Genomic DNA, 15574 nt, shown 5'->3' on the forward strand with positions numbered 1-15574 from the left:
GGACTCCAACTGAGTTTCTTTGAGTCAGTTATTTAACTACAGTTGGTCTCAGTTCCCTTACTTGTAAAATTATGTATAATAGTACTTCCCTCGTAGGGCTGTGTGAGTGCTCTGGACTTGGAGCAGTGAGGGATGCTGAGCGGGTGTGAAGTAACTTAGAAATAGTTCCCATCAGTAACTAAACCTGTCATGTGATGGAATGAAAATGGGCCTTAGGTTTCAGAGTCATTTGGAAGTGGGTACCAGAACTCAGTGTAGGTCCTGTATTGGGGGCCAAAGAAGGGTGTCCAGATGCAGAGATGTCATACCTGAAGATTAAAACAAAGGACACAGGAACACACACGGCATCCTATCATCTTGGGTAGAAGTTTTCTGCAGTGCTTCCTGGAATCACAGTTGGTTTTCAGATGTTTCTTCAGTACGTGAATAATTCCCTAACACACCGACAAATATGTTACATCCCATCTAGCTATGAATTTGTGTCCCTTTTCAAACTGTAGTGACATTGAACATCAGTCTGGGTCTCTGGTTATCTGCTATTTCTTCCTTCCTACACACACACACACACACACACACACACACACACACACACACACACCAGTCTTGTGAACCAATCAGTCTGGGTCTCTGGTTATCTGCTATTTCTTCCTTCCTACACACACACACACACACACACACACACACACACACACACCAGTCTTGTGAACCAATCAGTCTGGGTCTCTGGTTATCTGCTATTTCTTCCTTCCTACACACACACACACACACACACACACACACACACACACCAGTCTTGTGAACCAACCCACCTGGTGACTGCACTGAGCTCATTGGAAGTAAAGCAAAGAATAGCCTTTGCCAACCAGTCTGTAGTTCATATGACCCTGTGTCAACAAAATGGGTAAAAGGAAATATTAGCTTCTCCTTTTCCTCATTTTCTTACTTCTGTGTAGGACAACTGACAGAACTTTGATGGAGGTGGTGGTGGTAGTATGTCTGTGTGTGTGTGTGTGTGTGTGTGTGTGTGTGTGTGTGTGTGTGTGCAGTGCCCAGGCGCAGAGACTAGATGACATCAGCGGCCCCACTCAGCACTCTGCCTTATTTCTTTTAAACAGGGTCTCATTTCTAGGCCTCTGCATTTCAGCTAGACTGGTGGCCTGCAGGCCTCAGACCAGTCCCTAACACCCACAGGGCTGGACTTAGAGGTCCATTCACAGTCATGCCCTATGTTACACGTGGGTGTCCGGGTCCTCATGCTCGCTTACTCGCCAAGCAGTCTTCGCAGCCCCATGTCTTAAGATCAGGAGACCATTTCAAACCCATTTTACTACTCCCCCAGTTCAACCTCAATGGTGGGGTGTGTGTGGTGGGATATACTGTAGTGGGCTTTAGAGTCTCACATATGCTAGGTAAGTACTGTTCTACTGCGCTATAATCCTCATGCATATGTAAAGCATTTGATGTGCCATATGTAGAGATAGGAAATTATATTTATCCATCTTGTTGACACAGAAGAAGCGGTATTTGAGTCACTGTAAGTAAGTGGAAGTGAACAAACCCCCTCGAATCTAAACACTCTTTTATTACAAAGTATTTATTCAGCAAAACAGTATTAGAGTAAAAAAAACGACACCCATGTGGCAGTGGAGGAAGCCCTGCAGCCGTAGGAAAGCTGTGCGCAGGGACTGAGTTCAGCTTCCATAGTGAGGTTCTAGACCTCCAACCTCAGTCGCAGCAGTCAAACACTGAAGACACAAGCATAGAAAAGAGAGCCAGGGATGCTCTTGGGAGCCTACATTCCGGCTGAATTACGCCTGTTAAAAACACAGAAGACAGAGAAGCTGTCGTTCTCCATTCTACAGTCCTCATGCCAGCATCTGGGTCCACAGGATAATCACGGTAGTTGGAAGAAAAGGAACCAACAGGCCAACTTACAGTCATGGGAACATTTCCAACCAGCGTTTATAGTTTAAAAGTCGACAGAAGGTCATTTTGTTGAGATCTCTGCACATCAGTCCCTTTAGTTTCTTCTTGCATATCAAACACATCCTCATCTAGCCATTTTAAACATTCCAGCCTTACGTTTCCTTAAGTTCTGAGGCTCTCTTACTCTTCCCAGGCAGCTCTGGGCCAGCTTCTCCACCCCCACCACCCCTGTCCTGTGTGCCTGTCTTGACCAGAGAACAGCTGGAAGCCAGCACTCTCAAAGCCCCTCCCTCCCAGCTCTGACATTGTGTTCAGTAATTACAGTCTCCTGAACCAGCTCCTTTTTATTTTAGTACACATTTATTCTCCACCGTGAGGGAGTGGCAGGGCATCTATTTATGGGCTTGGAGCTGTCTTCATGGCTTTACAGTCAGAGGCCTTTTCTCCCCTTAGTAAAGACACACGCCCCTTAGAAAGAAAGTCAACTTCGGTAGTAAGTCTCAATGTGTAAGTATCTAAACATAATTTTAGATTGTTTAAAATTCAATTTTTTTGCATGGGCTTTGTTTTTTTTAACCCCCTTATAATCCTTTATTTAGTATCTAGTCTGTAGAGGCACATTGCAGTTGATTGTTTGTTCGTTTGTTTTACACTTATAGATGAGTGGTGTTTCAGTTCACCTGATCTTGAATTTAAAGTGCCTTGACTTCATAGTCTTACAGTAGAACTCCCCCTTAAGCACAGATGTGCTGCCTTCAGGGTCTCACCAGATGAGAGGCCGCCCCCGTCACAGCCAGAACCCATACTCGGCACACGGAGCCTTCCCTGTGGAACATCTGAGGAGCTGCTGCATCCGTTTCAGAGTGAGATTCCTGACAAGTTTCCCTTTCCCAGATTCCCTTTATTCTCATCATCCATTTACTACAGAAAGCGGTGTCTCTTGAGTGCTCATCTTCAGAAGCAAGGCCTTCAGTTCCTCCAGTTCTTAGTAATGCATTGGATTTAATCCATCAAAAATTATATCTACACACAGGAAGTATATCTATACATGGCTGGTAGTATATGAACATTTCTTTGTTTGAATTCACCATCTGTAAGCATCTTCCAAAACATTCTTAGTTTGTTTCCCACCACGCCCTTTTTGGGAGAGACAGGGAGACAGGTTACTGGGGGTTATACCCACAGCCTCAACACATGCAGGCTACACATTCTATGGAGCTATATCCTCAGCCCTAAAACATTAGGTTTTAAATATTAATTGTCATGCCAGGAATCTAAAGAAACCTGAAGTGATAAAGATACCAGATGGTTGTGGTTGTAGGAAATGAAGAGAGCAGGGCTAATCTCAAAATTAAATACAAACCTGGAAAGTCCCCTTGAGAGTTTGGCTGGTGTGGACTTAACGGAGCCTTAGCATCCCAGACTTCTGCAGGAAGTAGAAAGGCTTCTACAAACGGCTGACCGGCTGATCTCTCAAAGTTCTTCTTTTAAAAAAGTGCACTTTGGAACATGTTCTTTAAACAATGTTTATTGTCTAAATATGGCTTCATTCATTCTTATAAAAAAACATCACTTGGACATTACACTTACTGGATTTCAGTTCCAAAGAGGTCCTAAGGCAGTTCTTTCCGTGATGGAGGTTCACTTGGATGTGTCTACGTGAGAAAATAACCCTCTACAGAGAGCCGTTTGATGCCAAGGTGTCCTTCAAACATTTTCTCTCAATACTAGAAATACATAAATTCATGTACATAACACTAAATGCAAAGGAAGGCACAGCTGGTTACATCGTGTATACAAGCGGAGTTCAGCATATGTAGAGTTAAAGCAATAAAAGGCTTCACATCCTCATTAGTTACATTGAAAACATTAAGAAAGGCTCCTCCCTGGCAGTGTTCAACACTCCAGAGCTAACAAGATTTAAAAAAAAAAAACACAAACATTAAAATTCACTGAATGCGAAACAGACTTTTATAGAGAGCTGAATATATATATATATATAAAAAGACAAAACTTTTGTTTTAAAATGCTAACATACATCTAGATTATCCATGTTACGAAAAGTGCAAACCAAATGAACCAGGTTTCACAATGTCCTTCTCATGACACAGGTAAACTAGCCCATGGGGACAAACTGGCATCATCCGTCATCTGTTCTGAGTCCTTAGTTGATGACAGTGACGTTGGTGGCCCATCATCAGGATTTCTGAGAGCTGGGGGACAGCAGAACTGGGGATGGAGCTCTGTCCAGACTGGGGAGCGGCACCGGCATGTGACCGTTGAGCAGTGTGGGGAACTGGAAGGGACAGGGAGCATTTAGTGACTGCGACAAAGCCATTCAGGAGCTTGCTTTCCTTTAATCATGGACAGACCCACCCGTGGGTGTTGTTCCCTGAGCCCAGTGACCGGAGTGGTTGCTGAGTTGCTTTACAAAGGTTACCTAGAGCAACAGAGAGGGGCCCAGAAAAGGCCCCTATTTTGTGTGCCAAAGGTTCTAACCTGTCCTTCGCATGTGCGGTGAAGTTTAGTCTACTGCTATTTTTTTTAAAGGTTCTAAGCTAGTTTGCTGATTTTCTAACTATCAAGGGGTAAAACTGGAAACCAAGATCCTTTACATATGGGTCAGTAATCTCACATTTTGAAATTTGCTGTCTGGTTCCCACAGCACAACAGAGACGCCTGTCAGCTCTGTTGGAAACGAGGACCGGGAAGCTGGACACGGCAGCTCAGCCGTTAACAGTGCTGACTGCTCTGTTGACAGAGGAGCTGAGCCTGATTCCAGCACCCATGTCGCATGGCTCAACACTATCCCAGTGCCTGGAGATGTGTGGTCCTGGCCTCTGCATTTTTCTAAAAGAAAGATGATCTTATTCTTTCCTGGAGGCTTGAGATCATGCTTTTCCCTGATCTAATTATCAGTGCATTAGGTCACCCTTGCACAGGCAAACAGTGAGATTTCTGTGTTGTTGGTAACTAAGGTGGTAGCTAGCGGAACGAAAGCACTGGATTTCCTAAGTGGGACAGATACTTCAGCTGTGATTCCGTACGAAGAAGGGTGAGCAAGAGCATCCTTGTCATATGTGACTGTCCACTCACAGCTCGAGTTCTGCATTGCTGAAGATGCAATGTGGCCAGTGGACCTCTTCCCCACCCACCCACCCCCTGGTCCTCCTGTAGCTTAATCCCTGTCCAGTCCAGGAAAGCTAAATATTAAACCTGAGCACTAAATATCAAACGGCAGAGCCTGGCACATGCGAGAAGTACAATAAATATTTGTCCAGTGAGTACATACTTTTTCCCCTAAACGATTTCGGTAACACATTTGAACGCCTTGGCTTCTCAGGGCCCGCCGTTTCATTGGGTCACTAAGAGTATAAAGTAAGCTTTGTTATCACCACTTTGGAAGTGAGAAAAACAACTCGGGGAGGTTCTGACTAGCTCAAGGTCATAGCTCCTAAGCAAAAGCAAGTTTTTAATCACCAGCTATACTAAACGGCCCAGCTCCTCTTTTAATTGATTTAATGGTAACTGGCATATGCAGGGGCTTCTTGTCTTTCCTGGAGCTTTGGGGGACTTTGTTTCTGTCGAGTTCCCAGATTCATCTGCATGCACTTAAACCTTTCTAAGCCAAGCCCCACTTGTGAGGTGACTTCAGGTGAACTGCAGAAGCGCACACGCGCTCTCCCCCTGCCCATTTTACTGGTGCCTATGAAAGAATCACCTTTAGTGTCAGCTTTTTCCATGTTAGGATGGATTGCTGCCCACTCTGTGCACTCCTTTGCCATACTTGTCTTGATTGGCTTGGGCTCCCCCCGCCCCCCACAGAAGGTTTATTGGCTTTTCTCCCACCACAGCTATAAAAGTGCATCAAGCTAAAATGTTCTATCGAGCACATTCTCAGTTGGAAACCGAGTCTCCTCTACCCTTTTTCCACATGTACCTGCCTGTGAGGTATGCCTCAGTGTGTTTGTAGATCAGGCTCTAGATTCATGCTCGGCCAGTGCCTTTGACACCTCTCTCTCTTTTCTAAAACACTTTGCAAATAGAAAACATACCTCTTCCAGAAAGGGTAGTGTGTCGTCTTCTCTCTCTGCTGAAATTCTGTCATATCTGCTCTAGTCTGCTATAAGCATGGTTTTAGGTAGGCTGGTGCACACCCGTCATCCCCACATTCAGGAGGCTGAGGCAGGAGGACTACCGTGAGTTTAAGGTCAGCCTGGGCTACAAAGTAAGCTCCAAGCTAGCCAGATCTACAGTGTATGACCCTGTGCCGGTCACTCTTCCTCTAAAATAGACAGACAAGCAGATAATTGTCTCAGGAGATCTTCGTAGCAATGCCTTAGCTCCACCAACTCCCTCCCTAAGGATTTCGGTTTGCTTTTCCAAAGCTCACACAGGAGACACGCCCACTCTGCTCAAAATGTGCTGTAGGTTATGTTCTTTCTCTCATTTACCAACACCCGGTGTATGTAAATGAGACTTACGTTTTTATTCATTTTGAAGGGGCTCAGTGGTAATCTGTATTCCCAGAAACCCATTTCAATTGATGTCCTATTATTTTTCACTGGAAATCTCATTCCTCTGAGGATGTCTATTGTTTGCCATTTTTGAAGCTGCCACCTCCAACTTTTATATGAACACTTGCTCTTTTTTATGCAAAGAGTAATAATATTTTTTAAAGGACAGTGTTGTTTCCCTTTGCACATGGATCCAGCCATAACTTATGAACACCAGGCCATGGAACCTCTCAGCCATCCAAGCTAAGCTGTAGCCCCCTTTCAACCTCCCCGGCTGGTTTTTGAACGGCTCTTAGATTGAAAACAGATCTGTTTACAGAAATTAGAATAGAACCTCTTTGCAGACAGCCTTTGTATGCAGTCATCTGCAGAATTCTAAATGTAAATTAGGAACCCCTAATCTACAGTAGTTGGTTCTCAGAATGTGGTTCCTAATGTTTCCTAGAACATTATCAGAAGTGTGACTGTTTTATCAGACTGTGCGTGAGACCCCATGAATCAGAAGCCCCCAGGTGGGCCTAGCCTCTTTACTTGACACAATATCCTTGCAACCCTGATGCATGCTGACTTTGCAGAACCACTGGCTCTGTGGTATGGACTTCTCCCAGCTCCCAGAGACCCTGGCTGTCAACCTACTGTGGAAATGAACTATCTTTACTGCTGGGAATACTGGAATAGAAACAAAGTTCCACTGGTTCCTTGTGGCTTTCCTGGAAGATCTTTAACCTCTGTACCAATCAGATGGCAGAACTCGCAAAACCCAAAGACATGAGAAGCTGTTTATTTTTCAGATATTCACTGAGCTCTGTAGAAGCTCCACGTTAGACTCCATAGTCATGCGGTCCTGCCCACGAGGGGCGATGTATTTAGACAGCTCCCTCCCACTACGCTTCTACTAGACTGTGCCACTTGAGGATGAAATGGTAGCCACCAACATGTTCACTGTGTCTGAGCAGAAGTGAGCTGGGCTGGGACTCAGGGCCAGGGAAAGAGGGAAACTCAATTACTCCAGGGAGTAGTCCCACCATGACACCCTACTCCAAGCCTGCCAGGAAACCAGAAGCACAGGATAGCAATCTAAACCTCTGAAGCACCTCCATCCTCCCAGAGAGCTCGTAAATCCTGTTGTGTAGACATAGTGTTCTTGCAGAGAGGTGCTCAGCAAATACTAGCCTTGCTAAGCAAAGTGACCACTTTAGAGGCCAGCCTGGAGCTTATCACATCTTTTATTGGCATGTGTGCTTTGGCATCTTGTCACTAGGCCATCAGTAATGACTGACGTGTGTGACCATTGATATGCTAGAAGCTGGGAGACAGCACAGTGAACAGGATATGGTTTTTGTTTTTGTTTTTTTTTTGGGGGGGGGTCCACTTGCCAGATCAATGGGTAGTCCTAATGTAAAATGTTAAGGACCGTGGGAATAAGGAGCGACAGCCAGTTTGGGGTGAGCGTCCTAGGCCAGGGGAAGCAGGCTGGGTAGACCAAGCTAGACAGAGAGGAGCTTGGAGCTAGCAAGGCATCTACCTTTGCTTCATTCTTGCCCTGCCTGGATTCACATCCTCAAGACAGTAACTGCCCTGAGTTGGGAAGTAGCAATCTTTGAGACTCAGGATATACTGATCTCCATGGGATACTGAGTAAAGCTCCTGGAAGATTCCAGAAGAAGAATGGATAATGAATGTGTTCACCTAACTCAGGGAGGGCTTCATTATTCTTTTTTCGAGATAGGGTTTCTCTGTGTAGCCCTGGTGTCCTGGAACTCACTTTGTAGACCAGGCTGGCCTCGAACTCGGAAATCCGCCTGCCTCTGCCTCCCAAGTGCTGGGATTAAAGGCGTGCACCACCACTACTCAGCTCAGCTTCATTATTCTTTAACCATATGTTGCACAGTATTTTGTTACACAATTCGAGCCTGATTATAATCTGTAGAATGATGCGGGTAACGTTTCTACTCCAGTTTGGAAAAACTGTTCACTCTTTCTATTTTTTTTTCAGTGTTTTTCATGTGAATCTATTGACTAGTTGGGTTCCTGTTTTAAAGTCTCTTATTGAGCTTTTATAAAAATCATGTTTTAATTTTAAATCATTTCCTGCAGTCAATTTCCAGTTTTCCTAGTCACGTGGAAGTATCCAAAACCCTTAAAGAATCCATGTGTGCGTTCCTGATAGAAGAACCTCTTCTCTGCCTCAGAGAAAAGAAATGTCTGTCTCTAAAATGATGTTCAACCCAATCCTTAGGATTTCCCTTTGGAAACTTTTAACTTGGTAGCTCAGTGGCAGAAGGTACCGTCAGAGAGAGCTTTTGTGGAATTTAGAGAAAAGCCATCCGTTAGATGACTCACGTTTAAAAGCTCATTTGCAGACACTTACCTGGAAAAGTGTGTTTGGCCCTTGCAGCCTGGCAGGACTCAGTGGGGCGACCGGACTAAGGCTGCTCCAGAAGTGTATGCTGGGCAGCAGCGGACTCGAGGCCAGAAACAGTCCACTTGGTGTCTAGAAGACAAGGCAACAGGCAGCTCTTGATTGGGGGTCACCTAACACCAGCCATGACCAAAAAGCAGTGGAGTGGTCAGTGTGTGAACCAAGCCTCGCCTTCTCGGGAAAACTGGGCAACTTTAGTTCTATCCACATAACTAGGAGTAGCTTAATTCTCAGTACTAATTTTACGTGCAGGTCTTAGGCAAGCTACCCCGCCTAAACATTCTTGTTGGAAAAGTCAGGTTTGTAGCAACTTGTCCAACAGTTCCTTCTGTTCCTTACCCCTGCTCCCAATAGACAAATGTACAGACCAATTAGGATCCCTGGAAGGGGGTCCTTGTTTCTTATCAAACTGTTTGGCCTCAGTGGACACCGATCACACCCAAAGTTTACAATCCCCCCCCCGACACACACACACACACACACACACACACACACACACACACACACACGGGCCACATGCTTGTAAAAAGGATCATCTCAGGCTTCATGCCCCATTATCAAATAGCCCTGTAATAATTGAAATTCTATGAGCATGGATTGTAGCCGCTTGTTCAGAAGCCCTGAGCTGATCTCGTGGACTTCATTCTGGATGTGGGGCTGGGAGGAATCCATCGCCCTGGCAATGGGAAAGTAGGGCTGTGGAGCCAGAACGCAGCGTTTCTTAGAAGTGAGGGACTGGCATTTGCTTGCCCGCACTCGGCAGGAGGCCTGGCCCACAAGCCAGCTAAAGGGCAGGAGAAACAAGCCATCCCAGCCAGTAAATCTGCATGGCTTTTCTTCTCAGCAGAGGCAAACTCCCTGGCCCAGGGTGTCTGCACCTCTGGTGACCAGAGGAGCCCCTCAATAAGACTCTTTGTGTAAGAACACAGCAAAGGCGCCAGCATTAAAGATTGCATCATGCTGGATGCCGCCGTGTTATTTTTTCCTAGAACTGGCCCCGGCAGCCTCTGTAATTATCAAATGCATTTGAGCTTAAACCTAAATTGAAAGATTTGCTCTGTTCAGCGGGAGAGAGAGACAAACATCCAGCCGAAGTGCTGACCGGTAAACAGATTTAAACCAAGTTCTTTGAGTCTTTGGTTCCATGGCATTTCCTTCTACATACTGAATGGCCTACGAGGTTACTAGGATAAATATGTGTTTTGAGTCAGTGATCCATTTTTTTTTTTCCTAGTTGGAGGCAATTTCACAAGTATGCTAGGCCAGCTGGCCTCATGGTTAAAAATCACTGGGTAAGCATGAGCTCTGACGGGGTTCCCATGTTCAGAGCCTCTGCTCATTAGCTAGACAACCTCGGACAAACAGCCCAGCCTCTCTGGGCCTCAATCTTAATCTGTCAACCGGGGGAAAGGAAAATGCATGCTATTATTGCAGGGTTGCTGCAAGGACATGTAATTCAAATGACACTCTTAATATAGTACTATATATTATATTAAATTTATATAGTAATATACACATTATATATTATTTACCTTATATCATATATATTACAACATACAATATAAATAGATATTTACATATTATATAAAAGTTTGGCTAATATATATGTATAATGTATATATATGACCAATACACAAGGATGTCAAGTCTAAGAGACTCAGGTCATTTGTAAATCAGTAATATAAAATGTACCAGACATTTTATAAATAGAATTTATACATTCATGGGGAATTCTCAACTGGGTGCTAAAAAGTTCTGGGAATCCAACTTGTATGGGTAGGTTAGGCCCCAGTCCGCAGACCCAGGTGCTTTGAGATACTTCAGAGCCAGGTTCAAACCACAGTGTTATTAACAGTTAATAATAACCAGTGTCAGGGCTCTCAGATTCTTCTCAAAGTCGGCAGGCACAGTCTTCTAAACCAGAATGGGCAGCTACCATTTTCTCATCCAAGGCCACAAACTCACACGGCTGGGCAATATGTAAAGTGCAGGATCTACCGTTTACATCCCCTCTGGATCTGAGGCGCTTGCACATTTGTTTCCAAGGAATACAGGATGCACAGAGAATGCAGGGGCCTTCTGTTTCTCATGGTTAATACATTTGAAATGCCTTCTATAATATATGCAAATAAACATTGTGAAATGACTTCATTCACTCCTCCTCCAATTGCAGTTCTCCCCGGAGATCCTGCAACCTCAAAGGAAGGACTGTTTGGGAACTTGGAAGGGGAACTTCCTAAAGAGCTTTGCCTGGGTTATCTCAGGACATCGCAGAGCCTCCAAGGTGTCTCTGCCTGACCTGGAGGGAGGACCACTTGTAAAGGGCAGGCTTTGTGGGGCTGTTGGGGAGCCTGGGAATGCCTGGCTTAACAATGGCGATAGTTGTCCCTGAGGTTACTCTGGTCAGTGGGCATTCGTGTGCAAGAAGGGCTTTCCCACTAGGATCTCCTTTCTCTTCCTCCCCATTCAACTCCACTTAATTCTGGATCGCCTAAAGAGCGTATACCTGTGACCTTTAACGAGAGCAGCTGACTCTCATCCAGATGTTTTGCAGCTGTGTGTTGTCTGCACCAACCTTTTCTACTCCTGTCTCTCTCTGCCCATCAGAAATGCCACCACCTGGAAGCAGACCCCCAGTCTACCCTCAGGCCGATGTGATTTCTTTGATTTTTGCTGAATCTTTAGAATACTATGGAATCCTTTCACCCCTTAACATTAAATATGTTCTGCCTCATACTGTGCACATCCTTCTGGTTCCTCTTTTCATGGCTGTTGGAGGATTTGTTCGTTGTTCTCAGCCCCCAGTGCTCGATGAGCTGAAGAACTTTTCAGTTCCGTGCCCTCCTTCCTCGGGTCTGACTTCTTTTTTTTTTTTTTTTCCAATTTTTTATTAGGTATTTTCTTCATTTTCATTTCAAATGCTATCCTGTTAGTCCCCTATACCCTCCCCCCCACCCACCCACTCCTACTCCCACTTCTTGGCCCTGGTGTTCCCCTGTACTGGGACATATAAAGTTTGCAAGACCAAGGGGCCTCTCTTCCCAACGATGGCTGACTAGGCCATCTTCTGCTACATATGCAGCTAGAGACACAATCTCTGGGGGTACTGGTTAGTTCATATTGTTGTTCCACCTATAGGGTTGCAGATCCCCCCCAGCTCCTTGGGTACTTTCTCTAGCTCCTCCATTGGGGGCCCTGTGTTCCATCCAATAGCTGACTGTGAACATCCACTTCTGTGTTTGCCAGGCACTGACATAGCCTCACAAGAGAGAGCTATATCAGGGTCCTTTCAGCAAAATCTTGCTGGCGTATGCAATAGTGTCTGAGTTTGGTGGCTGATTATGGGATGGATCCCCGGGTATGGCAGTCTCTGGATGGTCCATCCTTTGTCTCAGCTCCAAACTTTGTCTCTGTAACTCACTCCTTCCAGGGGTGTTTTGTTTCCAATTCTAAGAAGGGGCGAAGGTCTCAAACCCAGGACAAGTCTCACTCAGTACCTGTGGCTCCTCCCAGCACTTTTTGCCCCGCCCCCTGCCCTAAGCCCCTCCCTCCCAGGGCCTGAGCTTCACTTCCCATCTTCCCTAGCCTTCACCCTCCAGTCTGATTCCTGTTCTAACTCAGTCATTTTGGCAACACTGGTCTCCTGGTTGCCTCTCTTGGTCAGCGGCTCCTCTCTCCCTCCCCATCTCTCCTCTCATGGTTGTTTTGTTTGCCGGCCTGGACTCTTCTTTCTGCCTGTTTTCTCTACATTTACAAAATGTAAAAAAAAAAACCTCCATCCATCAGGAGTGACCGTGTTCTCTTCCTTTTATTTCTTTTTTTCATTCATCTTCTCCTGAAATGACCTGCATGTTCAAAACTGAACTCATTTTTCAAATTCACCTCATATGTATATATATATTATATGTATAATATATATGTATACATATTATATATAATATATGTATATATATTATATATATAACATATAATATATATGTATATGCATATATATTATATATATATACACACACATACTTACTGAGACCAAAAATATTTGCAGAAGCAAGAACAAAATAAGACACAATTTCTGGCACACATGGCCCTACCTACCACTCAGCATCCCAGGCACCAAGACAGAAACACTACCTTCCTTGGACTCATTTTCAATGTATCTCTCTACTTCCTTCTGGGCTGCATTTAGATCCAGTCAGCTTACCACCAGTGACATTCCACAAGTCACCCGGACCAGTCCACCTGCCTCACATCCCCTATCCAGGATACAATTCCATGTAGTCACTCTACAACACTTCATTCAAAAAATTCCGTTCATTTTCAGGAGGTGGGGGAGGAGGGAAGGCCTCCTTAGCCACAATGCTAAATCCCATAGACTTACACACACATCGTCACTTCCCTCTGTGAACCCTCCTGCTTGTCGTTATGTGTCCTGGGTTTATCACAGAGAGATTCATAGATTTACAACTCCTCAACCTCCCTCCCTCCCCAGCCACAGTTCCCAGGGTTTTTAACCTTCCCTCATGTTGGTGGCTGAATGTATCATGGCTTCCCTGATTTACCATGGTTCAGATCTATACCCTTTTCTTCCCATCAACCTTTTTGTTGTTGTTGTTTTTGGTTGTTTTGTTTTGTTTTTCAAGACAGGGTTTCTCTGTGTAGCCCTGGCTGTCCTGGAACTCACTCTGTAGACCAGGCTGGCCTCGAACTCAGAAATCCTCCTGCCTCTGCCTCCCAAGTGCTGGGATTAAAGGCGTGCGCCACCACTGCCCGGCTCCTTCCCATCATCCTCCTGTTCATCTCTCACTCACCCCTCAAGTTAGTCACTAAGGCCTGTAGCTGACGGTCTCTAAATTTCTCTCAGATCCAACTCCTCTGGATATGTCTGTTAGAGCCTGGCATCTTCCCTGTCCATTAGCTGGAGTGTTGCAAGGTATCCTAACTGAATACAGTGTCCCCTTCTGTATCTATGCTATCAGGGTGACTTCTACCGCACAGTTCCTACTGTCCTACATGCCCTTCCAGTGTTTCCACTGCTGCCTTAATCCCATCCCATCTGACTAAACTCCAACTCTTCCTCTAGACCTGTTCCTCATCCTTGCCGAGCTCACGCTCTTCCGAGCCCATTGTGCTCCCGCACGGAGATGCCAGAAAGATCTCTGCGGCTCCCTCAGCTCCTCGCCCAACTGTGACTGCCCCTTCTGTAGCCACTCTCAACATTTCACTCCTCTGGACAAGTTCATCCCTTCTTCCTTAACATTCCGTTTGTGCCTCCTTGCTTCCAGGGACTCTACCACCCAGGCTTGTGCCCCTAGTGCCAACCACGGCAGCTTACACGGGAAGGGGGTGGGGAGTGCTCCCGTCAGGTTTCAGGAACTGAGGCAAATGTACATTCTTGTGCTGCTTAGGTCTCCTCTGCAGGACGTAACTGTCTTGTGTGCATGTATGTGTGTACTTCATCAGGGATAGGTCCTAAGGTTGTAAAATAGGTCACTTCTCCCATCCTTTTCATGTCTTGCAAAAATTTATGTTCAGTGGTCATTTACTAACTCTCATGAGGAGTCCGTGTTCCACTTGGCTTATGCCTCTAGAAGTTGTTAATTTCCTATCAAACTATGTCTCAACTTCTCCGGCAGTTTTCATGACCAGAAATTATATTTGACCCCTATTCTTTATTTCCGAGCAGCAGCTGTAAGCTCATGAGAACCAGAACCACATCTATATACTAATCTTGGTATCCCTGAGGCAGCAAGCAAGTGCCTAAGTGTTCAGTGACTAGCTCCACGTGAACTGATTAGAAAGGAGGCAGAGAAGAGACTGGGTGTGGCCTGCCCAGTGGCAGTGAGAAGATGTCTTTGGTGATGTCTTGAGTGGGTGCTAGAGATACTTGGAAACCATTGGGACTTCAGGAAGAGTGAAGGAGAAGCCCTTACACATATACCTTAAAAGTGGCACAGAGGCCAACTGAGTCCATGAAAATGGCGCCCCAGAGTTCAACATTATTTTCAATAGCTGGGCCAGGGGTAAAGGCACTTGCCACCAAGTCAGAGTTTTATCTCTGGGACTTACATGGTGGAAGGAGAGAACCAACTCCTACAAGTTGTCCTCTGACCTCCATATGTGCACTATAGCCCACATCACATACACAATAAAGTTATATATATATCATATATATGTATATATATATATATATATATATATATATATATATATATATATATGAGAGTGATGGAGGCAGACCAGAAGAGATGGATGACCCATTGAGTAGTCACTAGAAGAAGAGAGGAGAGGGGCAGCATGGGACCCCAGGGCACAAGGAGAGAAGGCACTCCCTTTATTGTTTCTCTGGGGCAACTTACAACCTGGGAACCAAGAACCATCCTAGCCTGTACTGCAGAGACCTACAAGGAAGTTCTCTGCCTGGAGGAAAGGTCATCATGGTCAGAGCTGGAGGCCTGGCTGGGGAAAGGTCAACAGAAGAAGAAGGAAGTTGAACAACCCTGGAGAGAAGGGAGAGGGGGGAAAATGTTTTTCTTCTGATAATAATGGCAAGAGACAGGAAGATGGAAACCACACCAGAAGTGGGGTGTAGGGGGACAGGATGCCCACACTCTGGTTCTCCTACACTGCTCCAGACTCCCACTTTTCTAACTGGGCCTCAGAGCTGTCTCGCTACCCCAGAATAGAGGAAGTAGGCTGTCTCCACTCAGCCACT

General features: G+C 45.4%; 1 protein-coding gene across 1 annotated transcript in view; it reads right to left on the reverse strand.

Annotated features, from left to right (window-relative positions):
• Positions 1-1604: 1604 nt before the first annotated feature.
• Positions 1605-15574, reverse strand: part of Elk3 (ETS transcription factor ELK3) — a 62725-nt gene continuing 48755 nt past the window's right edge. The window contains exons 4-5 of the mRNA XM_021174068.3: positions 8815-8937; positions 1605-4222 (exon numbers count right to left, since the gene is read on the reverse strand). Coding sequence (XP_021029727.1) covers positions 4124-4222; positions 8815-8937 — 222 coding nt within the window. The 3' untranslated portion in view covers positions 1605-4123. The remainder of the gene's footprint in view (positions 4223-8814; positions 8938-15574) is intronic.

This window comes from Mus caroli, unplaced genomic scaffold (assembly GCF_978045245.1).
Source record: "Mus caroli unplaced genomic scaffold, Mus_caroli_1 scaffold_9, whole genome shotgun sequence".
NCBI lineage: Eukaryota > Metazoa > Chordata > Mammalia > Rodentia > Muridae > Mus > Mus caroli.